Below are 25,915 nucleotides of genomic sequence, written 5' to 3' on the forward strand. Positions count from 1 at the left end.
AAAAAAAAAAAAAAAAAAAGATTTAGCATATGTTATTTTTCACTGGCTTCCGTCTCCTGATGAGACCCAGCCACCTTTCACACAGTCTCACACAGTTTATACTTCTTGTTTATACCACATAGCATCGTGTAGTGGTTACAAGTGTGGACTCTGAAGTCGAACTGCCTACACTCAAATCTTGGCTCTGCCACTCACTGGCTGTGTGCCTTTAGGTAAGTTGCCTAACCTCACTGTGCCTCGGTTTCCTAATGTGTAAAATAGTGATAATAGTTCCTACCTTGAATTCTTTTTATGAAGATGCAATGGGTTAATAGTTATAAAACGATTTGAACAATGTCGGGTATATAGTAAGTGCTAAGTAAATGTTTCTTTAATAAACTCAGTGGATTTAGTTTTATATGTTTCTTTTTCCAAAATGTAAGTTCTAACTTACTATTTTATGTCACTGAAGTGCATTATTGTGACCCTAGATATCAGATACACAAGGTCAGAATAAAGAAGGCAATTATTACTACCATTATTATTAACAAAATTGATAGTGAACATTTGGTGAATGTTTGCACCATAGTCAAAACCTTATTAGGCATTATCTAATTTAATCTTGGTAATAACTCCTAGAAATAGATATTTGACCAATGCCCATTTCTCAGAGGAGGAAACTGAGGCTCAGACAAAACTAAATAACTCACCCAAGGTAAGGGCCAGGAAGTGCTGGCTCAATCCCAGGGGAACTGGAGGTATGCAAAGTCCTAGATCATTTGACAAAGTTTGCAAACAGTGATTGAGAACTAAGGCAAATTGATGAGGACAGTGTGGTGGCCATGAAAATGTACCTCATAGATTTCTGACTGATTTCCACCCACCTCTACACACACCATACTTTGAGGTTGAGCCAGACTCAGTCAAAGATTTTAGAGTTGGGAAAAGGAAAAATACTAACTTTATAGTGGAGAGACCTGGCCAATATGACCTTCACCAAATAACAAAGTGTAATATTACCAGTGATGTCATATGGATCCACTGTGTCCCCTGACATGAAATGACAAGTAGGCCACGTTGCCTTAGCTGTATTCTTTCCAAAAACCATAACCCAAATCTAACAACCCTAGTCTTGTACAGGAACAACAATAGACACACCCAGATTGGAGAACAGTCCACAGGATCCCTGGTCAACGCTCCTTAAGACTGTCAAGGCCATGGACAACAAAGAAAGACTGGTAAACCGTCACAAACTAAAGAAGACAGGGTGGATATGACAATGAGATGCACTGTGGTGTTCCAGATTGGTCCTGGAACAAGAAAGAAACACCAATTGAAAAGCTGATGAAATCCAAGTCAAGTCTGGAGCCAGGAGTGATGTACTCATGTCGGTTTCTTGGTTGTAACCAACATATCATGATAATGTTAGGTTTTAACAATGGGGGAAATTTGGTGAGAGGTATACTACTGTTGCAACGTTTCTGTAAATCTAAAAATATTCCAAAATAAAAAGTTTATTTAAAAAGTACTCCCAGAGATTGTAATTCAGTTGGTTCAAGATACAGTCTGGGCTTCAGGATTTTTAGAAGATCCCAGGGCATTCTGATGTGCAGGCAACATTTGGACAACACGGATTTACATTCTAAAGAGCTACATAGTTGAATGGTAAAGCCAGTGTCTCTAAGTAAAGCTGTGGCCATCACAGAAGCAGCTGTTAGGCCGTCCTACTTCTCAGCTACTGGTTTTTTCTCTGCAATCACAGAGCAGTGGACAGGAAGAGCCATTCCTTGCTAATAGGCCCTGTTTATTCTCCATTTATTCTCAGAAACAGGATCAGATATCTTTGGTGGAAGATTCTAATGTACTGGTTAAGTGCACTTAATCCTAATCTCCTTTTATGCTGGCTAAATGAATATTTAGATACAACCTTCCAGAATGCAGTGAATTTATTCCTGGGAAGCTGGATGAATGGAACATCCATAAATTGATTCGTATTTTAAGTGCACAGTGGGAACTGATTATTTGGAGAGCATCTGTAGGCAATGAGAGGTTCCTCCCGTAATAGGCCTCCTATGTTAACTCATTTACTCTTAGAAATGTGGGTCCTATGCTTTCTTGTAGCAGGACACTTTCTTAGTCTAGGCCTCCTCCCTGTCCTCTCTTAGTAAAGTCATGGCTACTATAACAGATGCTGGAGGTGCCCTGTCCAGATTCCTGCACTTTCCACTGGCAGGTGTACCTGTTCCCCAGATGCTGGGCTTGACATGTCTCAGAGTTTACACCTGTGACTTCTCCTGAGCCCTGCCCTTGACAGACAGGAGTCCCCTCCACTACTGGGAGTTTCCAACCCCTCCACGGTGTGCTCGCCAATGACTGACCTGTTCAGGGCTACCAAAGCCTGCCTCTCCAAGTCTCAAGGCAGGAGTAACTATGATGCAATCCATACCCCAGGGCTCCTCTGGGAGTCTCCAGCTGCAACCACATCCTTTCTCCTGCTCCATTCTTTCCCCCTCACTTTCTTAAATAGGTTTCACTTGAGACTCCTCCCTTACTGAATCACTTGCATACACATTCTGCTGCATTTAGGGAATAGATTTAGAATCAGCTTCTCTTCTGCTCCAGGTGGAGACTGTGGGGACAGCAGTTAAGGTTCTCCAGCAGCCCCCCATGGTGCTCACCCACTGGCCATTCCTGTCCAGCCAGGAGCCCCTCGTAAGGAACGCTCCCTCTCTGAGTCTCAGTTGCTTCACTCACAGTCATGCTCTGGAACTGCAGTCACCTCCTCGCAGGCGCCACTCCAAACCAGAGCATCTTGTAGAAAGATAAATCAGATCATATCAATCTCCCTGTTATAATTCCAGGGGCTCCCCAGTGCTCGTGGAACAAAAGCCAATCTCCTCTGCAGGCTGCCAGGCCCTGGCTGACCTGGCTCCCTCCTAATACTTCACTTTCCTCTGCGCTTCCCTCCGACAGCATCAGCCTATTGCTGTATCTGGAAAGCACCCACCTTGCCCCGGCTTCAGGCTTGGCATGGACTGTCTGCAACGCCTGTCCACACCATCTCGTGACTGGCTGTTCATGTCATCAGGCCTCAGCTTAAACACCTCCTCCTTGGAGAGACCTTCCCTGACCCGTCTCTCACGACCACCTCACCCTATTTCAATCTCCTGCTTAGCCACCATCCCCATCTGATATTTTTCTTGTCCATCTGTCTGTTTGATGTCTGCCCCTTCCCTAAAAGGTAATCAGCCTGAGAGGAAATATTGCCTGGCATGTTCACCCCTGTTTTCTCAGTGCCCGGAGCAGCACTAGGCCTGTAATAGGTGTGCAGTAAATACTTGGGGAGTGGCAGAAAGAGGGAGGGGGAATTGATGGATGCTGTGAGCTGCGACTGTGTGTGATGAGGAAGATGAGGTTGAAGAGGAGCTGTGGTGTGGAGCCAACCCCACGTGCTCTGAGGCTCAGGAGATACTGCCAGGTTGCCTGTGAATCACAGAACACAGATGCTGCCCTCACTCCCTCCACTGCACCCACCCTGCCCTCCCATCCTGATTCCTGCCTTCCCAGCCAAGGCCTCTGCTGTTCTCTTCGGCACAAGAACAGCTTTGTCAGGAAAGCCCATGTCGGCCCTGCAGTTCACACTGGGCCTCTCTAGAGCAGGGCACGCAGCCCGAGACTCTTGCCTGGCTCCGTGGAAGCTCAGTAGGCCGCAGGGCATTTCCATTACCCTGGCAGCTGCTTCGCAGAGGCTTTTCTCCAGCTCATGTCAGGGACCCCCAAAGCCCGCTGTGATTGCTGGCTCCACGGAGCAATTGAAGCCATTGACATCACTCCCCAGGTCGCTAATGGCAAACGCGGAAAGACTGAGTGCTCCAGAGCCCCCTGCCTGCTCTTCCAGGGCTCTGCAAGCCTAGCCTCCTCTGGAGGGATGATTGTAGAATGAGGCAATCAAGATCAGAACAATGAATGCAGGCCCCAACTCAGGCAGGTGGATGGGCCTGCAAACATCACAATTACCCAGTTCAGAACAAGGCCTGGCTGCTAAGAAACGTTCATTTGGGAGGCCTCTGGCTGTGTGATGTGGACCAAGCCTCTTCGTAGGGCAGGAACACGTGCAGCCTTTGGGGGAGGCGTGGAGGATGGCTGAAGGAAGCAGGATCATGCTTTCCTGGCGTGGAGGGTGCCATGTTGAAATGACTCCTAGCATTTCTGTGCCGTGGTGCCCAAGTTCTTTATAATCTCCTTCTCTTGAGCATGGGGGGCACCTGTGAGCATGATAGGATGCCATTCTGGGATTAGTTACAATATGTGGAAAATGTAAATGGATCCTGCATGTATAATTAAGACTTCTAATCACTTGATTTTGAGGTAAGTAAAAAAGAAGATTGCCTGGGCCGGGCCTGACTTAATTAGATGAAGCCCTTAAAAGAAGGACTGGCCCTTCCTGAAGGGAGAGATTCTCCTGCTGGACTTGAAGTTAGCTGTCATGTGGTGAGTGGCCCCCGAGGGGGTCAGACGATGAGGGACTGAGTGTGATCCCTGGATGACAGCCAGCCAGGAAACAGGGCCCTCAGTCCTGCGATGCAAGGAACTGAATTCTGTCAACGACCTGAATGAGCTTGGAAGTGGAGAAAGCTGCAGATGAAAATGTGCCCCAGCTGAGCCCCGCACAGCAGCCTTGTGAGACACTGAGCAGAGCGCCCTGCCGTTTGGGCCCAGACTTGTGATCCCCGGAAACTGTGAGGTAAGAAATGTGTGTTGCTTTAAGCCACTAGGGTTACGGTAATAGTGTTACACAGCAAGAGCTACTGAATACAGTCAGGTTCCCGAAAGTCCCCTTGGGTTCCTGCTGCTGCCTTCCCGAAATCAGAAGGCTCTACCCTGTCTTGTCCTCCGCTGTTCCTTTACTTAGGGAAGGCTCATGGGACATTGTGAAGTAGCACAGAAGCTTTGAGGGCTACGCAGGTTCCAGGGATGGCCACCCCACTGACTAGCATGGTCATATTCCATATTCTGGGCATATTCCTTGTAACTCCTTGGAACCCCAGTTTTCCCGTCTGTAAATGGAAATGTTGCAATTACCTACTGCGTTTGGCAGAGTGAACAGCAAATGACTTCATATGCATAGAGCACTCAATTAGTGCCTGGGAGCACACAAAATTTGTAATGACTTTTTGAAATAATTCTTCCCTGCTTGTATACCTGCCTGCAGTCACCAAATTAAGTCTCCTTTGTACTTTAAAAAAGGCTACAGGCTTGGGCCTAGAAAGAATTCAATTGTGTTTCAAAGCCAAAATTCTTAGATGAATGCCCACTCTGTCTAAACATAGTATCTCCTTCATTCTCTTTGCTCTTCCTACTTTATTTGTCTTCAGAGTACTTACATTACCTGAAATATCACCTATGATGGGTGTTTGTGAATTTCATATATGTGTGCCTGAAATTCAATTATTGTCTAAAGCCATAGAGGTGGCATGGCATGCTCAGTGGTTCAAAACAACCTGGAGTTGGAATCTAAGGTGGGATTTAAAATGAGGTTTGAATGACTCGAGTCCCCCTACTCTTCCTTCTCCATAAAACACTTTAGATTTTGCCATTTAAACGGTTCATTTGGAACCACTGTATAAAATTTATGCTCCCTGAACTATACCAGGGCATTTTCCATCAATGACCTCTGTCACACTCATTCAGTTTTTTTAGGTCTAGCTTTACTTTTTGTTTTCAGACTATGATGGGTGGAGAGAATCTGCCACTCACTGATAGTGGCTTCTGAGCCCCCACCAGATATGGTGTCAGCATTGATACATTATTGATATTATTATTATTGAGATGGAGTCTGGCTCTGTTGCCCAGGCTGGAGTGCAGTGGTGTGATCTCGGCTCACTGCAACCTCTGCGTCCTGGGTTCAAGCTATTTTCCTGCCTCAGCCTCCTGAGTAGCCGAGGTTACAGGTGCCCGCCACCACACCTGATTGACTTTTGTATTTTTAGTAGAGACAGGGTTTCACCATGTTGGCCAGGCTGGTCTTGAATTCCTGTCCTCATGTGATCTGCCTGTCTCGGCCTCCCAAAGTACTGGGATTACAGGTGTGAGCCACTGTGCCCGGCCTATTGATATTACTTTTGAAATAACAGTATGATCCTCATGAAGTTGGATGTGTTGGCTCTAAAATGGAGTCGCACAGCATCCTTCTGCACCCACCCATTCCCCTTATATTTTTTGCCACCTGGAAACGACAGTTTTGTGTTTATTACTGTGGCCCTCCCCTGAGACTGCTGGAGCTGCCACCTCCCTCCCACTCCCTTGCTGCCAGGCTAGAATTAATTACTCCCTCTTTTAGTCATTGCCACATGGCATCTTAGTTTTAAAATATTAACCACAGTGAATCAGGGCTTACACTATGGCCTGGTGCTTATGAACAAATTATGCGGTTCAATTTGCTTGGGGTCCACAGGTGAGGTCTGTCTTAAGCCTGCAAGGTGCTGCAAAGAAATGGTTCCATGATTCCTTCCCCACTAGGATGCCAGAAGCAGCAGGATCCACCAAAGCACCTGTTGCATGTGGGTGGAACAAGACCAGATCGTCAGTGGGTGGGTATGAGTTGGAGGGAGCTTAAGGACTTGGAGATTCAAAGATGTGTTGAGCGTGCAGACAGTGATCCCAGTGCCCAGGGTAAGGAGGCCTGGAGGATGAGAGGGATAGCCCACTTCCCCAAGAAAGGATCTGGAACACTGACAGGACATCAGTTAATTCCATGGAACCAACCTGAGAACAGGAGATAAAGGAACAGGAGAGATAGGAAAGGAAGAGGAGAAGTATTCAGGATAAATGGTGGTATGGGGGCTGTATATGGCTGAATCTTTTCTCAGCAGGAGAAAAGACTCCTCACCCAATTGGGGTGAAGCTTGCTGTGGATGGAGGTTGGGCTTAAAAGTGGATCTGCATGGGAATCTCAGCTTTGTTATTTTTAAGCTGAGGGACTTAAGGTAATTTACTTAACCTCATTGCACCTCGGTTTTCTCAGCTATAAAATGAAGCTAATAATACCCTGCATGTTGTTCTGAGAGTCGGATGTGATAATGGTGATAAAAAACTTTATCTCAGTACCCGGCACATAGATATTGAATGAATGGTACCCAGTAGAGACTCAGTGAATAAATGAAGGGCCAAGCTATCAATGTGCTGAAGCTGGAGACAGCTGTTGTGATACTTGGTGTGTCTGGTGGTAACAGTTTGCAAAACTATAGCAGGCAGTTGGTGCCCACCATATACCCATGGCACTCAACTTTTCTGTATATTCTGAGGGCCTCTTCTGCTAGTGCCTCTACTGCAAGTGAGGCAAGACTCGTTGCCTCAATCTGAGGTGTAGAGTTGGTCCCCTGGAGGGCTGGGTGCAAGTTTACACTCCTGGGCACGGTCCTTAGCCACTGAAGGATGGGAGTTGGTGTGTAATACTTGGGCTTCCTTGCTTTTCAGGTGGGGTAATCCAGGCATATTGTACACTCCCTTCGGGAGAGGTCCCTGGCTGTGCTGAGTCCCAGCAGCAGGCAACCTGCTCAAGAGTGTCCCCTGTATTAGCTTTCTTTGAATCTCTGTCTAGATTCTCCACTCCCCCTCAGCACTTCCTAGGATCACCTCCCAAATAAAACATGTGTACCCTCATCCTTCACTTGGGATTTGCTTTTGGGAGGGCTCAGCCTAGGACAGAATTCCAACTAAAGAATTTAGAAGCCTTTAATTTTTTTTTTCCTTTTGAGGCTCAGTAAACTGAAGCTGGTGCAGGAACTGAAACAGACAGTTCTACCCCAGGCCTCATCTTTAGGGATATTCTAATTGATATCTGAAGTGAGTTGAGGAAATGTACAGCCAGGTATCAGAATGCCCTTTGGAAGTGCTAGGCTAGGTAGCTGGGTAAGTCAGCTGTGCCCTGCTAATCCCTGGAAGAGCTGAGAAGAGGGCTCTGGTGGGACCTGCTGTGAGGCTTCCACGCAGTTGCTGAGTTTGTTTTCCATGACGCAGCAACACAGTTGAAAAGCCTTCAGGGTTTTTTTCCATTGCCTCCTCCCTTGGGTTCCCATTACCAAAGTGCTCATTGGGCAGAAGCCTGGCTGAGAATCGTTTCTAACATTATGGATAACTCTTGTAATTAGAGGAGAAAGCAGAATTTGCTTAAACAAACAGTGAGGACTTCTGGAGAGACAGAAAAAAAACGTGAAATGCAATTGTCTCTACCAAGACAGGCTCAAGTGAAATTACAGATAAAGAAACATTACCATAAAACAATAAGATGCTGATCCCCTCCCACCCCGCCCTGCCAGTTTGAATCCAGAAAGGCTTATTTATCCTCAGTGTTCAAAGGAGAAAATTTCCCCTTTGACTTCCCCTCTGAATTGATCAGATACCTGGGTCTGTGGTTTGTTAGCTACCTTGGAGAGATGAACCTAGACATTCAGGTACCCTCTTGAACCAAGATATCCAAAGTTAAACTTGAGAGCTCCAAGGCCTGTGGGCACAGGGTGCTAATAAGCCAGGTCTAAGTTTCCTGGTTTGTAGAACTTAGTGGCAGATGTGTAGTTCCAGGATGGATGGGCAGAACCCATCTGTTTATGGGGAAGTGGGACTTTCTCTGACTTATGCTCCCAAGATTGGTGGGAACTGTGGTCGATTTTTTGTAAATATAGTTGGCATAATTCCCCTCCTAGGATCCATAATCCCCCTTCCACACTGACTCTGTGCTTGGCCATGTGACTTACTTTGGTTAATGAGATAATAGCAAATGTAGCCTCAACAAAGACTTGGGAAGTGCTTACACATTGGAGGTTGTTCTCTCTTGCTGTTCTGAGAAACTCTGTAACTCCTGCCATGTCTGTATGCCAACATTAGGGCTAGCCTGTTGGATGAGAGACATGTGGTCCAGCCCCTGATGCCCTAGCCAAGAGCCAGCAATAACCACTAGACATGGTTAGTGGTTACTGGCCACCAAGCAGGCCCCAGCCAATCTACCAGTTGACTGAAGAACTAACTCGTTGACCCATAGACCCCTACGCAATAAGAAATGGTTGCTGCTTTAAACCACTTGAGTTTTGGGGTGGTTAGTTATACAACAAAAATAACTGCTTCAGGGCCAGCCAGTTTTCACTGGCAGCTGGATGACATGTGGACCCACTCCTCCTTCCATTTGACTGGATTTCTCCCATCCCGCCACCCACAGGGGTACAGGAGAGCTCAATGCTGATGTCCTCATATTGTTTTACAGTTGTTGCAGATATCTAAAAATAGCATATATTCTCATTACCACTTTGAAATTATGGTAGTTATTAGACTTATCACTCAATATTGTTATTTAATGCTTTAATTAAAAAACACATGTCACTAATTTGGCTTTTCTAAAAATATTTTAATAGCTGTATTTTAAAAAAATTGGTTTCCTTTATAATCCCCATGTATTTATTTTTATTTTTTAATATTCATGTTTTAAAGCTGAGGTCTTGCTCTGTTTCCTAGGCTGGAATGCAGTGACATGATCATAGCTCAGCACAACCTCAAACTTGTGGGCTTAAGCAATTCTCCTACCTCAGTTCCCTGAGTGGCTGGGACTGCTGGGGCATGCCACCATGCCTAACTAATTTACTTTATTTCTACAGAGACAGGGTCTCACTATGTTGCCCAGGCTGGAATGCAGTAGCATGGTCCGGTTCAAGGCCACTGAACTCTTGAACTCTTGGACTCAAGTGATCCTTCTGCCTTGGCCTCCCAAATAGCTAGGATGCAGGTGCACATCACCATGTTCAGCTAATGCCTATTTACTTTATTTTATACATTAAAAAAATATCACTCTGAGAGTAGCTTCAGTATGTCTTCACCATACTGCCAGTGGGATCCATGGGAAAAACAAAAAGCTAAGAGCACTTGAATTCAAACCAGATAAAAAAACATAGTCTATTTAGTGCAATTTATTTATCTAATTGTGTTTCTCAAAATGCTGACTTAACTTATGAAGACATTCATAGGAAAGAGTTGTGGTAAAATAACCAAGAAACTTCTAGTTATTTCTGATCCTGGATGATTATAAAGCCATGAAAAATTTCATAACTTTGGTAAGCAATGAAAGCAAACTCAAATGCCTATAGGACCGAGAGGATAATAAAATTTGTGCCTTGGGCCAGTTATATAAAGTAGCAGTAGGCTTTGTGGGAAAATGGAGAGAAAGTACCCTGCCTTAAGGCATTTCAGATTAATGATTTTGTAAATCCAGTACTGTCCAAATAAAATAAATTTGTGGGTAGTATTAAGCCTATAGAACACTAGTATTCCATTTATGGATTAAGAGCAAGATTGGGGAACTGGACATCTGGTCAACCTTCATCCCTGAACTGGCTCTGTCATCAAATAAGTAGGTGATCTTTTCCAGGGCAGTCAAATTTCTATGTCCTAGTTTTTATATCTGCAAAATGGTTATGGTTTCTGTATCGTCTTCCTTTCCAGAACTGCCATGAAGTTAAAAAAAAAAAAAAAAAAAAGACTATGGGGGGAAACAATTTGAAAAAAAGAAAGAAGGATCATGAAACATATGCAGAGTAAATCAATGCAATTGTTTGCCAAATGACCTGATAAAACTTAAGTCTGTCTGTATAGGACATGGTTCTTTTTGTTTTTTTTTTTTTTGAGATGGAGTTTCGCTCTCGTTACCCACTGAGCTGGAGTGCAATGGCTCGATCTCGGCTCACCACAACCTCTGCCTCCTGGGTTCAGGCAATCCTCCTGCCTCAGCCTCCTGAGTAACTGGGATTACAGGCACGCGCCACCATGCCAACTAATTTTTTGTATTTTTAGTAGAGATGGGGTTTCACTATGTTGACTAGGATGGTCTCGATCTCTTGACCTCATGATCCACCCACCTTGGCCTCCCAAAGTGCTGGGATTACAGGCGTGAGCCACTGCACCCGGCCCAGGACATGGTCCTTTTAAGTCACCAGGCTGTCAGATCCAAAAAAGGAACTTCAAGAATGATTAAGTGGACCTTGCCTGCTCACTGAGAAGCCAACTCTGATCCATTGGGCCAAAGTTGTTAATAAAGTTTGGAGGAAAAAGCACATAAAAGAGCTACCCATATGAGTCTCAAGCCGTAAAGTGGAGGACTAATTTCCAATTCAATAATACATAAAAATGTATATGCAGGCAAACAAAGTTGAAAACAAGCTCAAATAAATAAAAAGGAAGGAAAACAAGACTCCTGAGATACAAGAAGGGAATAGAACGAGTCAAGGGAGAACATGAACTTGTACCTAAATTTGCTGGTCCAGAGGCACAGTCTTGTAGCTGAACAGCATCTTTGGGCCCAGTTCTTCCACCTCAAGAAAGAATCTGAACAGGGTCGAGTTCTAGGGTCTGTACATCTTCCTGGGTCCCATTATCAAATTAGATGCCAACCCTTAATGCTTACTTCTCAATGGACCAGAGATAACTCAACTTTACACTAGGCCTTTTTGGTGATTGATGGAAAGATGAGTTTTAGTTAGTAAATGTAGAGGAATGAGATTCTCCCTTTCCCTTCCTTCATTGTGTCCAAGAAAATTCGTGACAGGTTTAAATATTATGGTTGGCTGGGTCAAGGGATCACATTCATATCTTCTCCCTCGGGTTGCATATATTTTCATAAAGCTTACATGGGATGTGGCCTAAGTAGGTCTGGAAGGAATCTTAGTCTTAATGGGAATTTACCACCTGGTTTAATATCCTGTGATAGAATCTTTGGTTTGTCTCTAATTGTTGAGTCATTTAGCCTATACAGGGCATAGGTGCCCCAGCTCATCAGTGTATCTGTGCACATAATATGGTCAGGACAGAAGGCAAAATGAGCCAGAGGGGAAAAGACTTGACTTAGAGGACCAGTTATACCTCGTTTTCTGTCACTGTGTACTGTTTGGATTTTATGAAGTTCTTTTGTCTCACTGTATCCTTTAGCTGTAAGTATGCCTAGTCATGAAATCTGGGAGACAAATGAGAAAATGATGGGAAAGCAGATCTATAGGATTCACATCAAGGTTAAATTTATTTTTATTGTTGATAAATGATGGGATCAAGTGCTAGAGTTCTGCTGATGCTATATTGGGAAGGGGGCATAAAAATCATTGATCCCACAGATGATTTGGTCTCTGCTTAAATGCTGCCTCACAGAGACGCAGTCTCTTAAATCTAAATCATCATTTTACCTCCTTGGGATATCACTCTATGTCCCTGTCCTACATTATTTAACTCATAGTATCGTCTTTCTCTACTAGAAGGTAAACCCTATGAGAACAGGACTTCTACTTAGTTCTCTGCTTATTACCATTGCTTAGAACTGTGCCTAGTCCATGGTGGGGGCACAATCTATATCTGACGGATGAATTGTAACATGGAGCCAACATCCTGCAGGTTACTGGGTCTCACCCTAGAGTTTCAGATTCAATAGGTCTGGGTGGAGTCTGGGAATTGCATTTTGAACAAAATCCTGCGTGATGTTGATGCTGCTAAACACCATAGTTTGAGAACAATGCCCTAGAGTAATATATCACTGATTGTGAAAGGTCATTGCACTTGAGATCTTAAATTCAAACTCAAGTTCTCTCTCTTATTTACTGTGTAGAAGAAGGAACCATTTTCTTCCTCTGAAAGACTCACCAATTCCTATTTTGTCCCATAAAATGGGAACCTCCAGTCTTCGGGAAGATGAGTGTTTGGGATGATACTCCCTCCACTCCCTCCTTTACTTGCCCCTCCCACTCCCAACTAAAGTATTCTGTGAGATGGGAAATAAGCAGTGAGCAAGTATAGCTCAGTTTTCCTTGGCTTTTTCTCTGGGATCTGCCTGCCTACAGCAAGTTTGCATTTTCTGCTCCCCCAGATTGTATGCTTCCAGAAGCAGGTTCTGTCACTTGGGGGAATGGGCGTGGTTGGGAAAAGGAGGGAAGGGCCTATGGTTCTCTAGTTATCCTGTCTGACTACACACATTTCTTTAGCCCTTTCTCCTTTGTGGGTCCCAATGTCTAACCCTGGAATAGAACTAGAAAGGAGTAAGGAAGTCCAATAATCTGACTTTGGCTGCTGGTTGTAATCTTATCTTTATTTCTACCCCCCACCCCACCAATCCTGTTTAACAAAATGCCTAGTATTTTAATCACTAAACTCTGTTTATGTATGAACTGGTTTGTTGGGGGAAGGGTGGTGATCAGTACCTTAGAATCCACTGTAGGACCTTGATCAAACAGCATTCTCTCTTAGTCAAGTGTGAAATGTAACACCTGCCACTCAGAAGGTTGCTGCAGAAATTAAATACAAAACAAGCAACAATAGACTAACATAATATCTGCCACATAGTAGATGCTCAAAAGATAGTGTGAGTTTCAAAATATTTTCCCAGGAAGCTCTCTTGTCCTGTAGAGTTTCTCCCCAAAGCAGAATTTGAAGTCATTGCTCTATATAGGGTTGCTTTGGAAGCCTTTTCCAACTTTAAAGAAAAATAATTCTGTGAATGCAGCTTAGGAGCATACATTCTGCTGTTTATGTAACTTGCTTGTACAGGTTTTACATTTATCAGTTTATGAATAAAACTTAAGGTTTTGACAACGAGATGATGCATGTAGGAATCTCGTACTCAAGGCTGGCTCCAAGAAAGAATCTGGGTTTGCATCTCTCTGCTTGTGTATTGTGTACCCGTACAAAAACACATGTGCTCACACGATATTTAGTAAGAAACCTATCCCCACCCCCAACAAAAATCCTTAACACAAAGCTGAATATAAAATGAAACCAACAGATGTAGCTTCAGTAATGGTTCACTAAATAGCTTAGAGAAAATTTCTTTTTTATAAGATAAAGAATAGCAGGACATATTGCATATTCTCTCTTTTAACTCCTCAAGCATCTTTAAAATCCAAGATGTAAAGGAAGAGGGGACCAGTGTTTAGCTAAATAACAACTGGGCCTCTTTGTGTATCTACGCATTACCCTGAGGAATAGGTGGTCATTCCCAAAGCAGAGATGCTAATCAAAGGCATTATTTAATCCACCCCCTGATAGAAAAACCAGACTGTTGACACATTTCCCCATTTTATTATGCATGCTGCTCAAGCTAAAAAATAATGCGCTACCAAGACGTGTTTCTTTAAGCAAACAACATAAGAGGAAAAGAAGCACATGGCCTTCACGTAACCTGTGATAAAGAACCCTGGAAATCTGGTATGGCAAATAGCAGGTAACTGAACATAACAACAGTCCCTTCCTCTTTCTCAGAGTGGTGGAGGCAACTACTCCACAAAGCATTAGCTCCTTTAGGTCTCGTGACAACCACTTGACATATATGCATGGCAGCAATTGCTCTCATTACAGATGTAAATAAAAGTGAGGCTCAGTTCAGATTAGGTAAATTGTTCAGGGTTTTGCAATTGAAGTGGCAGAGCTGGCATGCAGCCATCTGACTCTCCATCCATTGTTCAGTGAACTTGTTTGGACACATAGTTTCTCTGGTCACTTACACCACCATATCTCACCCGTCTATTTACCTCAGAGGACTCAGCGTTTTAGATTTGGCTGACTCATGTTCTACATATCAGCAGTGTGCTTTCTATTAGAGGAACTCATGAATTTTGTGCAAGTCAAGGGATAACTTATGGGGTTGTTGGGAAAACCATGGACTTTGCAGTCAGAGACAAGCGTTCCAAACTCTTTTAAGGTTGCCATGGAAATTAAATGAAATAACATACACCAAGTATCTAGTGCAGCACACAGTTAGTTACTTTTTTCCTTGTGGTCATTAAGTGGTAGTAACTTCAGTCTTCTCTGAAGAAAGTAGGATGAAGAGTGACTAAACCACGCTTTCATGAGAAGGAATGGGAAAAACAGAAATGGAAAATTCAGTGCTCAGTTGGTGAGGGTATTTTTCTAAGGACAAATGGGACTGATTTCCCAAATTACGCCCAGGCTTATGATTCTCTCCCGGGTATGAGGAGACTGACTATTTGAGAGGAAAAGTCAGAGATTGGTGTCTTTGAAGGACCCTTTTAAGGAAGCAGAACTGACATGAAAAACTTGTGACCACCATGCCAATTCTAACAGTGCAGTAGCATATATGTGACTCTGAAGGCAAGAGTTAGCCAAACCCATAAATCTACCCCCACTGTGACTGTATGTATCAAATGGATGTATAAAATATCCTTTCCATCTTAGTGAACAGTAAAACATTTTAACTGTATATTTCATGTATGTTAAACTGCTTGACTTGAATGTGAAACTGACTGAAATTGCTCTTAGTGAATGGCTTTTAATCTCTGAACATAAACCTGATTTTAGCAATGCCTTTTTTGAGAATCCTCTGATCCTTCATTAGCATTTTAACTCCTGACTCATAAGTGATAAAAGAACAGATCAGAGTATTACACTGTTTGCCATAGTTTGGCAGCTAATTAGGGTAAACCAAAGTACTTCCTTGGGACATAATTTTATTCCAATATTTAGGATGAATCTATGTGCAAGGCTACACAATAATTCCTGAGTTATTCCGATCATAACATTTGATCAATAAAAGGCAGAATTACTTACAGTGGTAGAATTCTTTTCTCTGCAAAGGGGTGGCTGGTATCCCCATTCACTCACTTATTTCCTGCATACATGGGTGTGACAGGCACTGTTATATGTACTGAAGATTCAAAGAAAGCTAAGATATTACCCTTGCTTTCAAAGACTTCCAAAGTCTATTAAGGAAGAGAAATACATAAGTAGGTAATTACAAAGCAGTGTGATCAATCTTATGAGAGACAGGAGCATTGCTCACTGGTAAGAGGTGAATTTCTGAAAGTAGGAGTTTGGGGAATTAAGAAATAATTCTACTTGATCCTGAATCACTGAACCTTGTTTAATGATAGAAAGTTTTCAGAGGAGGGAAGGGAATTGGATTGGGAGGAACACTCAAGTCAAACTGTTTTTGCATTGCTCCAGGAGTTTTGGAGTTGAGAATAGGATTTCTGGCCCAGGAGGTACCATGTTTCTTAAAGCTTGACTGGTTTCTCCCATGAGTGGCAGAAAGTGGCCTGTACAGGGAGAGATTCCAACAGACTGGTGTACTGGAATATAGTCATGCATTTAGGGGACATTTTAGTGACATACTAGTTGATTGCCATGTAAATAGAGACAAGTTCACACAAAGACATACCTTAGATATTTACTGAGTTCCCTGATGGCTGAAGCTGGTTCTTAACATGTATTTGTTTACGATATAGCAATCTCTCTGTAGATACTGACAGCTCAGTATATTATGATTAGAGAGCCATAGCTCTTTTCTACGTTGAGTTAAATGTATTAAATTCTAAAAGGCATCCTATTGAAACATGCCTTCTAAAATAATAACACCTGATGAGGGGACACCTAGCATAACACATGGAGGGCAGAAACATGATTTTTTTTTACAGCTCTAACTTCAGGAAACAGTATAGTGTTTTCCCAGTACATGGAAGATGTTCAATAAATATTTGTTCAATGGAGTATTTAATGAAGAATGCCATAATAGCAGCTGATTTATGATGGAGGAATATATGGACAGTCATCATGAAACTGAAAAAAGTAGATACATTCAGCAATTTCTCTGGCCTAAATTAGGAATGGACTTTCCTGCTAAAATAAAAAATTCACACAACAAGGCTAATGCATAGTGAAATACTTTGCCAGCAGGCTTTCTGGCATTTATTTCTGTGAATTTTCTGTTTATCGATAGAGAAGTCACAGTGCAATTTACTTATACCTAGCTGCCAGACCAACTTAGAAATAACTGTAGGAAAATTTAAGAAATTCACTGTTTTGGAATTTGCCAGTCATTATTCTTTGAAACTGTACTGAAGATGAACATAAATAAAGGAGATCAACAGCTTGGTCCGAGACTCTTCATGGAAAGGGAACTCTGTCCAACTTGCAGGATTTTCAGAGCTCAACTGAGAGAATTCTCTGAAAAAGCAATGAGGCAGGAGTGTAGGGCTGAACTCTGGCCTCAGGGGGGCACCTAAGAGACTTTCATTTTTTACTTGCTGTTATCAGTAAAGGACAGAAACCACTGATTCAAGGTTACAGGCATGGAAAGTCATCTCTCAAGTTCAAGATCTGTAACTAGTGTCATTTGAATGAAGGAAGTGATGAGGAAGCTGGGACTAGATGGTCATTTTGTGGAATCTGCCACTTTTGAGGAAAATAACCTTTTTCTTTAAGTAAAAATGGACTACCTTGGAAGATAAGACATGACGAGTCAGCAGAAAGTGCCAATAGTCTCAATTTAAGACATGAGAATTAGACATCTTTGAGTAATATGAACCACATCAACAACAGCAAAGAAGGGGATGAAATATATTTTTCCGCAACCAAAGAAAGCAAGTCATAAGCCCAGTACAGCTGTTATTCAGTGTCAGTCAGGAGCAGGCATCATTTGACTGAATTTCTGTAGAATGATTGTTAAGCATTTAAAAGGAAATGCTAATCCTTAAACAGGATTTTCCCCCGTCTCTTTTGGGGGATACAGGTTTGTTGTTCTTATCAGTAAGTCAGTCACTGCTGAGGTTAACCTCTGTAGTCAACAATAAGAAAATCAGTTAGGATTTCCTCTTGTGATACTGTGTTTTACCTCGGTGGAAAGATACTGAAATCTGCAATAGGTTGTGATAAGGCAAAGGTGTTCCCCAGCCCCTTGCCCCAGGGACATGTGAATTTATTTGATGTGTGAGTTTCATAATTAAATTATGAATTTAATTAATCAATGTTGTACCACCAGCTGCTGACCTCTGACCTCATAGGCTTTAAAGCTTCCTTCTCCCCTTGTCCCATGTTTTTAAAGTTTTCCTGTAATGTCATTTTACCCCACATCTTCCCAATGTGATTAGTTTTTGAGCTGGCTATCAGTATCATGAGATTCAGGTCACATAGGAATGTTACTTTTAAAGTACTTTACAGCTCATAGATTCTATAAAAGTTTCTGTTTCCACTTTGCTAAGCAGCAGAGGAAGTAAGAGGATGAGTGAGGGAATAGCAGCTAATATGTTGCTAAGTCAGACACAGGAGATGATCCAAAAGAGGTCTAGAAAGGAATTTTAAAGAACAGTTAATTCAGTTGAAAAGAGAATTATACAAAGTTTAGGCAGGTTGTAGGAGACAGTATGTGCCAGATAGCTACAAATATGATTGAGAAGGGCAGGAGATACCCAAAGCAGTGATGACTCAGAATAGGGCTTTGAGGAAGAAATCAGGATTTCTTAACTCTGGGAAGGCTTCAGAAAGATGAAGGCAAAGCAATTTTGAGGGGAAAAAATAAGGATTGGGATGAGGGAGGCTATGAATGTAATTAATCTTCCAATTAGGGTCAGATCGGTTACTGAAGCATTATTAAGATGATGCCAGCTGAGGCCATTGGCCACCAGGCCAGGACCCATTGCCTGGGGTTTTCAGCACTGATTTCATTGATTTTTGAATGGTAGGGATATTGGGCATCATTAGTCCACTTCTATCATTCTGCCAATAAGGAAACCAAGTTCAACAGTGGTTGAGTGACTAATTTAAAGACTGTGTGATTCCAAACAGGAATAAATGTACAAGCAGTTATTTCAGGGCTAGAGCTGGGTCCCCTGGCTCTAACCAGTATCCTTGACTTCAGGCTTTGCTACCCAGTGAGGAGGAAAAGACAGCAAAGAAAAAAAAAGTCGTGCACTCTGTATTCCTTATTTGGCCAATATGAAAAATGTGGATGATGCAAGAGATAGCATAAAATATACTTCATAGTTTAATCTCTGGATTCAGACTGATCACAGTTAAGTCCTGGCTCTGCTTTGTGACAAGTTACTTACCCTTGCTGTGCTTCAGTTATCTCATCTGTGAAATGGAAATAATAATAGTCATCTGACCACAAGGTTGTTAGGAGGATACAGTGAGCAGTATAGGTAAACACTTTTAGAATGAGAGTCACATTCTTCTTCCCCATATGCCTGTTCTGATTAATCACTGCTTTGGGTACCTCTGTCCTTCTAAATCAACTTATGGCTTACTAAGTGTGTTCTAATACTATATCTGAACATACGTGTTTGTGTTTAGAAATCACTATTTATTTAGAAATCAGAAATTCCTTGGACTTTTATATTGGGTGAAGTGCTTGAGAGTCTTGTGAAGGAAATTATGTAGGAAGAGTAGGTATTATTGTTAAGGCAATAATAGCAATTCTGAGGCGTTCACAGTGCAGCTGGGGTTCTCTAGAAATTTCTACGAAGCGTTTTTCCTCTTGTAAGACTTTTTTTAACTTTTTGTCCACTCATCATGTCCTACTTCCTCAATGCTATGTTGTACCTCCTCCCTTCACCTTACCTGATGCTTGTGTGGCTCTTGGACTCAATTTAATAACCACCAACCTGATCTCCTAAAGCATCAAATGCCACTACCTCCAAGTTTCCCCTAGGTAGTCAGCTTGGATATCAAAATGTTATCCTGTGGTGTCTCTACTGTCAGTGTTTTAGTGAAGAATAAAGATAGTCTCTTGATGCTTCATAGCCAGAAATGAAATGGCAGTAAAATCTATATCTGCCGTTGCCATTTCTTCCTCTATACAAACCCACTGACTATTTTGGCTTAACAATTCTATCAGCATTTGGAATTCTGAAGCTCTGCTGTGAGAGTAGTAACTACAAGGTTAGAAACAAAAAGGGTGTAATTCAGACCTCAAGGTAGCCCTGAAGTGAGGGTAAGTAGCAAGAGTCAGCAAGGTAGGCAGGGAAAGAAATTGGATATACCGCCCACCCTAGTTTTTCAAAATTCTACAATTCCATCCTTTTCCTCCCATTTTTAGCCACTTGGGGCTGGTTCTATTTGTATTGCTGCTCAAAACATGCTCAGAACTGATGACTTTTTTCATCCTTCTGGTCAGCGTACTTGGTAATGCTGAATACTCAGAGAGACCAATAGAGTGTTCTACACCATGCTTATTATTCAAGTGCACCTTCTGGGACTTTCTGGGACTTCTTATCACCAGATTCCTGACCTTCTTTTCAATCTGTCTGGCAAGTGCTCAACTTGCATAATTTCTTTTAGTCAGTAATGGAAAACCGAAACTTGTAATTAACTCCCAAGTAAGAATTATATATCTATGTATCTATCTATCTATATATATATCTCCTGAAAAGTGATCTTAAAAGATGCTTCAGTGAGGACTGATTTTTTTTTTCATTAACCATCTCTTATGATACCAATTTTTCTCCCTTCTACTTCAGGAAGAATGCAAATTAAATCCACTCTGTCAATAGCAATTTCTGGATAGTAAAAAGGACCTGGTTATATTGTTTTTTCAGCTTCTGCTCAGAAATCAACTGTAGAGGATATAGCACCAAATTCTTAGCTTGACATTCAAAGCCTTCCACAGAAGGCTCCAACTCTCCATCCTAGCCTATTCCCTCCAAGCTTCTTACTCCACCCAAATGGACGGGCATTTTCAGGGTTTGCTAACTGTAGAGTGGGCTTGCCTAACTTGATGTTCTGCATATGTTGTGACTTCAACTTAGCAGAACTCTCCCACCTCTCTGCAACCTCCAAAAGCCATCTCAAGGCCTGCCTCTTCTCTTAGGTGGTCCCAGTCTACTGTGATATTGCCCTCCTGAATTTACGTTCCTTATTTTTGGTCACATTCACTTGGAAATTAATCACACATGTCCTCATAATTTTTCTTCTCATGTTTTATTGCATTTTCATTCTGGTTTTATTTATTAACTTATTGTTTATTGCTTTTATTAAGATTGCTAGATGCTAAACTTATTGAGGTCAAGACAAAATCATGAGATTTTATATCTCCCATGGGATTCATTTATGTATCTGGTGCATACAAGTTGATCAATATCTTCCTATCGGGTTGGTCCTTGCTGACAAGGGATGACATTGCAGAAATGTATCTAGCGCTGAGGCTTAAAACATGGATTTTTCCTTCCTTTATAGAATTGTAAAGCAGTCCCATAATGTGAGAAACATTGTTTATTCACAGTGCATTATTTAAAAAGCAGATTATCTGTTTTTCTCCTTCATGTCTCCTCTCTCAACCTCTTACTCAAATTCTTTTTCTCATTTCTACTCATTGTCAAAACCTACACTGTTAGGCTGAAGGCTGATTGCTACGCAGCTTGTAGGTGTCACAGGCAGAGATATGTCTTTCAGCTGATAACATTCACTCAAGGGTTAACATTTAGAGCTTAGGAATGTCTTTAGACAAGCTAATTAAGGAGTAGTTTGTATTGTGTTTGTGCGTGTGTGGTTGTGCACGTTTAACAAAGTAAAATAAAATTGTGAATTTTTGGGAGATTTTGCCATGAAGAGGTTAAGAGGATTGTAAGTTGTTTTGTAATTTGAACGCTGAGGTGGTAATGCAGTAAATGCCGATGAACAAACAGGCATCAGAGGGTCTGTGTGAATGACTCCTGGCTCATCCTATGTCCATTTGCTCCTGCCTCTTCTCACTGCATTGCCCTGAATTTTAAAAATTCAAACTTAAAATAGGAAATTTCTCGATTTTTCCCCCTGAAGCTTGTCAATGATATAAATGTTAAATACACGGTTCAATGATATATTTTTTAAATTTCTCAGTAAGCTATTCTAAAATTAGCTTTCTAATTGTGCAAATTGCTTCTTCCTCTCAGCTCTGTGCTCTTTGCCATCTTTACTGCGGTCCTCTACTTCCCCCCCTCCTTCCCAGTTTTCCACTAGCAAACAAACCCAGCAGTAATTGCTAATGTCCAAGCACGTAATTCCAGCAGCATTAGGCTTTTCATTTGACGCAACTACGCAGAGAGCTGTCTGGACATGCAGCATGAAGTTAAAGCATTTTTAAAGATTCCTGCCCATATTTTCTTCTCTCCTCTCACCACTGAAACACAGTTGTTTATTTTGTCTGCAGATGCAGAGTTATAAACTTCTTTTATACATTTACATACTCTTATATAAATGTCCACCCAAATAATTTTACATCCATGAACAATAACAGATCAATATATACATATATGGAAACACATGGTCATCCACAAAAAGAAAAAACACTAGGAAATAATTAAATAGCTAGGAATGAAATTGCCTTCTGTATATGAACAGGGAACTTTAGTATCTGTAGTTTATGGAAGATTGGAGGCATGACTATCTAAACACAATCCAAGGTCTCATTTGGGGTCCTTTAAGGGGATCATTATAGCATTTCTTTAATGTGTTGTTTAGATTCTTACATATGACGCTGTTACTCTTTTTTGCTAACTACTCAAATGGCATAATTTTGATACTGGTCATTTAATGCTAGTTTTATCTATATTAAACAGAGAGAAGTATCCCTGATGACTTTTGCTCTCTCAGATGCTCCAAGCCTCAGAATAGAAAATGGTTAAAGTAGTTATCACCACCTCAGCAAAATCCCGCAGTGCCATAAGAGAAATTGCAGTAGATCTTTTAGGTCAGAGTTCAGTTCCAGTCTAACACCATGGTTCTTTACCTGCATTACCCTGAAGGACATAGTTGGATTCTCCTGAGGAAGACCAGTCTTAATGTTTTCAAAATCTAAAGCTATCAGCCTGCGATAACCAATGCTGATAGGAAATACTTCCAGAAACTCTGAAACCATGGCCAAAGAGGTTATACAGTACAGGACCTGTAATATTTATCAGATGTGTTTTTGTGGATGAATACTTGTGTTCATGCCTGATTGCAAGATGGGGGGAGAAGGAAAATAAACAGTGATTCATTTTTAAAGTTGATTCTGCTTAGTTCAGCTAATCTCAAATTTTTATCAAATGGAAACATATAGAGAGACGTGTCATCCCTATAAACAGACAGCATTGGCTTCTTCATATATACACTACTCATGCTCACCCAAGATCTGTAGACAGATCTACTCTGTGTTAAAAAACAAAACCCATGATACCGTGCTGAAGGATAAATGCATATTTAAAAAATGTATTTATTTTCTACCTAAAATAAGAGGCAGAGGGCAACACAGATTTCCACAAGTAGACTATTATTTTGTTGAAGCTATGAAGGAGGTGAGGAGGGAAGCAGAAAATTGTCTGCAAAAGAGTCTCTGTGAGCAAGATTTATTTCTTTCTTGTTTTCTTTAAACCAACTATGACTGCTCTATTAAGGGTCTCCGTAAGACCGGGGCCTCAGAGAAACAATTTGGTCTCCAGCCCTGGCACATCCGGCCCTGGCCAAGCGTTTCTGCCGCAGGCAGATGCGGCGTTGCGGCCGGACCGCTGTCCCCGGTGCTGAAAGGTCGAGGGTGCCCGCGCGAGCCCTTGGTATTGCTATCCAGGGTGCTGAGCGCGGGCCGCCGCAGTCTCTGAGGCCAGCCCACCCGCGCCAGCCCTCCGCAGAGCCCTCCCACCCGGCACGACCCGCCCGCCTCCCGCCAGCCTGCAGTTGACGTGGAGCAGGCGGCATAAATCAAGTCCGCGGGGCATGGAGGCTGCTGTCGCTGCAGCAGCTCAGCTTGCCCGGGGCGGGAACTCCCCCTTCTTTCGCCTCCCCAGCACCCACACCCTGTCTCCCCCTTAATTCTTCCCTGGATAATAGCACCCTAACGACAACAGTCCTAATAATAGGGTTAGAACGACAGGGGGGAAAAACCCAACAGCCCTAAACATCTCTGAAAACTGCATCGCAAAATGGAAGAAAGAGGGGGTCCCACTACTGTTTCCAAAGAGTAAGTTATTATTCGGTACGTATCCTCGCTCTTCCTCCCTGTCGCTCCATTTGCAGGGCTCCCGTTTCCCCTTCCCCCAGCAGCTCACCTCAAAAACACTTTATAAAGCCTCCACCAGACGTGCACACACGGAATACCGCACCCTAAGTGCACCAATACTTGTATTTACCCAAGCCCATTCGGACTGCCCAGCTGCTATCCCTTCTGGGTATACAGCCATCCCGAGCCAGAGCCACGATCTGGGGAGGGGGGCTTCTTACCTGGGCTTCTCGGGAGGATGTGTTCTCCGGGCCTCTGCAGGTTGCAAGTGTGGAGGAGCGGCCGAGCAGGGAGGGAAGGAAAGACTGCGCCTGACCTCCCCGAGGTTTCGTCTTCAATGCAACGTGAGCTCTGCCCTCATCAAAGATGGCCGTCCGTTTTGACGTCAGCAGCTTTTAATAGCCGCCCGGCGAGGGGCGGGAGGAAGTGGGGGCGGGGCACCGGCGGGGGCGGGGGCGGGGCCCGAGCTGCGGCGCGCTTGACTAGGCTCCCCGCGCGCTGCTCTGAAAACATCCGTGTTTTCGCCTTCTATAAACACCCGAACGGGGCGATTCTTATGACTCCATTTTAACACTCAGTCTTGGGCAAACGCGTTCATCCCGCGACTGCATTCCTGATGTTCTCTGGTGTCTGTGTACATATGTGCATATGTATATATGCATGTGCGTATATACTTTATAATACATGTATTATATGTATATATTCGTGTGTGTATGTGTGTATAGATGTGTATATATATATTTCCCCACACCCCCACCCCGTTCAGTGGAGTCTGTGGTTCAGTCATCTAAGGAGAGGGGAAGGCAGCGGGGGATAAACGGTAATGATGGGAGGGGTGGGGGAAAATTGTAAGCGGCGATTTGTTTCCTCCAAAGAGGGTCCGGAGGGGCATCCCCGTCCACCCTCGCCGGCTCCATATATGGCCAGGCTACGTGGGTTTCTATTTTTATGAGTGACTTCTTCATGCTACCGAAGCAGCGTCGAGGGCTTGCAGCTCTCGTTGCTGTGGTCAGCCGGGGAGCGAGGCTGGCGCACGCTATTTTGAAGTACGTCAGAGCCAGGCTCTCTGAGCTGCGGCAGGAGTCGGGGGAAGGAGAAGGGAAGCGAAGTTAGCCCAGCCAGCGTGGGTTTGCAAAGGCTGGGGGATACAAGTTGAGTTGTTTGCCGAGGCAAAAACGGATGACGCTGCTTTCGGTGGAATTTGCAGTCAGCACTGGGGTTGCGTGCTGGGTGTCTTAGGGGTACCCTGCGGAGGCAGGGATGCCCCGAGGAAACCGTCCTAACGCCAGGGAGGAGGTGGGGGCTTAGGAACAAGGACGGCTGGACGCGGCCGAATCTGATGGTTCACTCAGTACCCGTGCAGGCCGCCTCGGGGGCCCTTGGATGCTCAGATCAGGGCAGGGAGACAAAGGCTACTTGTGCTGGTCATATTAGACATTAAAAATGATAATGATAAAGCAACAATCCTCACTGTCCTTCCTGGCCGTGCACGGGCCCGGGGAGGGGGTGGTGCGCGGATAGCTTGGCGGTGGCCGCCTCCCGGATGATTCACAGGTGTTGGGGAGGCTGTCTCGGGGCTCTCCGCGGGGAGGGAGGGCTGGGGAGCGCGTGGGAGGTGGGGGACCTCGTCTGAGGAACTGTTTGTACTTTTCCGGGAAGGATGCGATTAGAAGTCGTGCCTCGCAATGTTAAAACTTGATGGCCTCTTTTAGGTGATGGAAAATCCTTGTCTCACTTAGGAGAAAGCATTTAGAGCTGGGTTCGGATAAACGGCATACAACCGCTCCCCCTGCACACACCCGCCCCACCGAACACACACACACACGCACACGCACACACACACACACACACATCTCGCTGGCCTGAGCGCCAAGCTCAAGCAATAATACGGCCTTTGATTGCACTCCATTTCGGAGGAAGGGAAGCAGGGAGGGGGGAAAGGAAGAAGAGTTGTGAAGGCGCTGCGTTTAGAAAGAATGGGGCTGTTAAGAATTTAATAAAGTATACCTTGAATTGAAATCAGTAGACATCATTGTTTCTTAAAGATCCCCTGACCTGAAAGGTTTTTGTTTTTTTTTTGATGTATTAATGTTTGCCATAATAATTAACAGTGTTTGGATGTTAATTAAAGCCAAATTCCTAAAAAAAAAAAAGAGGCATGTTGCTGAAAGTTTTTTACTT

The 25,915-nt window shown here is 43.3% G+C and overlaps 2 protein-coding genes and 1 long non-coding RNA gene across 6 annotated transcripts in view; 1 reads left to right on the forward strand and 2 right to left on the reverse strand.

Annotated features, from left to right (window-relative positions):
- The window catches only part of LOC108300958, a 28,200-nt gene extending 26,693 nt beyond the window's left edge, over positions 1 to 1,507 (forward strand). The window contains exons 3-4 of the long non-coding RNA XR_001823673.2: positions 123 to 212; positions 1,120 to 1,507. This is a non-coding gene — a long non-coding RNA (uncharacterized LOC108300958). The remainder of the gene's footprint in view (positions 1 to 122; positions 213 to 1,119) is intronic.
- SNAP25 (synaptosome associated protein 25) overlaps positions 1 to 24,235 on the reverse strand; it is an 87,665-nt gene extending 63,430 nt beyond the window's left edge. The window contains exons 1-2 of one of the 4 annotated variants that reach the window (XM_017523946.2): positions 23,956 to 24,112; positions 15,559 to 15,655 (exon numbers count right to left, since the gene is read on the reverse strand). The gene's annotated coding sequence lies outside the window, so the exon portion shown is untranslated. Of the gene's footprint in view, positions 1 to 15,558; positions 15,711 to 23,955 lie in introns of all 4 variants that reach the window. The other 3 variants (XM_017523945.2, XM_017523944.1, XM_017523947.2) reach the window with 3 other exon arrangements.
- LOC119470442 lies at positions 22,336 to 24,247 on the reverse strand. Its single transcript, XM_037736957.1, has 2 exons — positions 24,176 to 24,247; positions 22,336 to 23,569 (listed from the first exon to the last, which is right to left on the reverse strand). Exons 1-2 carry the CDS (start codon positions 24,245 to 24,247, stop codon positions 23,117 to 23,119), a joined length of 525 nt encoding a protein of 174 aa, XP_037592885.1. The 3' UTR covers positions 22,336 to 23,116.
- Between the last annotated feature and the right edge of the window lie 1,668 nt (positions 24,248 to 25,915).

This window comes from Cebus imitator, unplaced genomic scaffold (assembly GCF_001604975.1).
Source record: "Cebus imitator isolate Cc_AM_T3 unplaced genomic scaffold, Cebus_imitator-1.0 Scaffold31, whole genome shotgun sequence".
Taxonomy (NCBI): Eukaryota; Metazoa; Chordata; class Mammalia; order Primates; family Cebidae; genus Cebus; species Cebus imitator.

Coding starts and splice junctions, on each gene's coding strand:
- LOC119470442 (XM_037736957.1), bottom strand. CDS start 24,247: ATGTTTTCAGAGCAGCGCGCGGGGAGCCTAGTCAAGCGCGCCGCAGCT. Junction 23,570..24,175: donor CCCCGCCCCCGCCCCCGCCG/GTGCCCCGCCCC, acceptor TGTTGTCGTTAG/GGTGCTATTATCCAGGGAAG.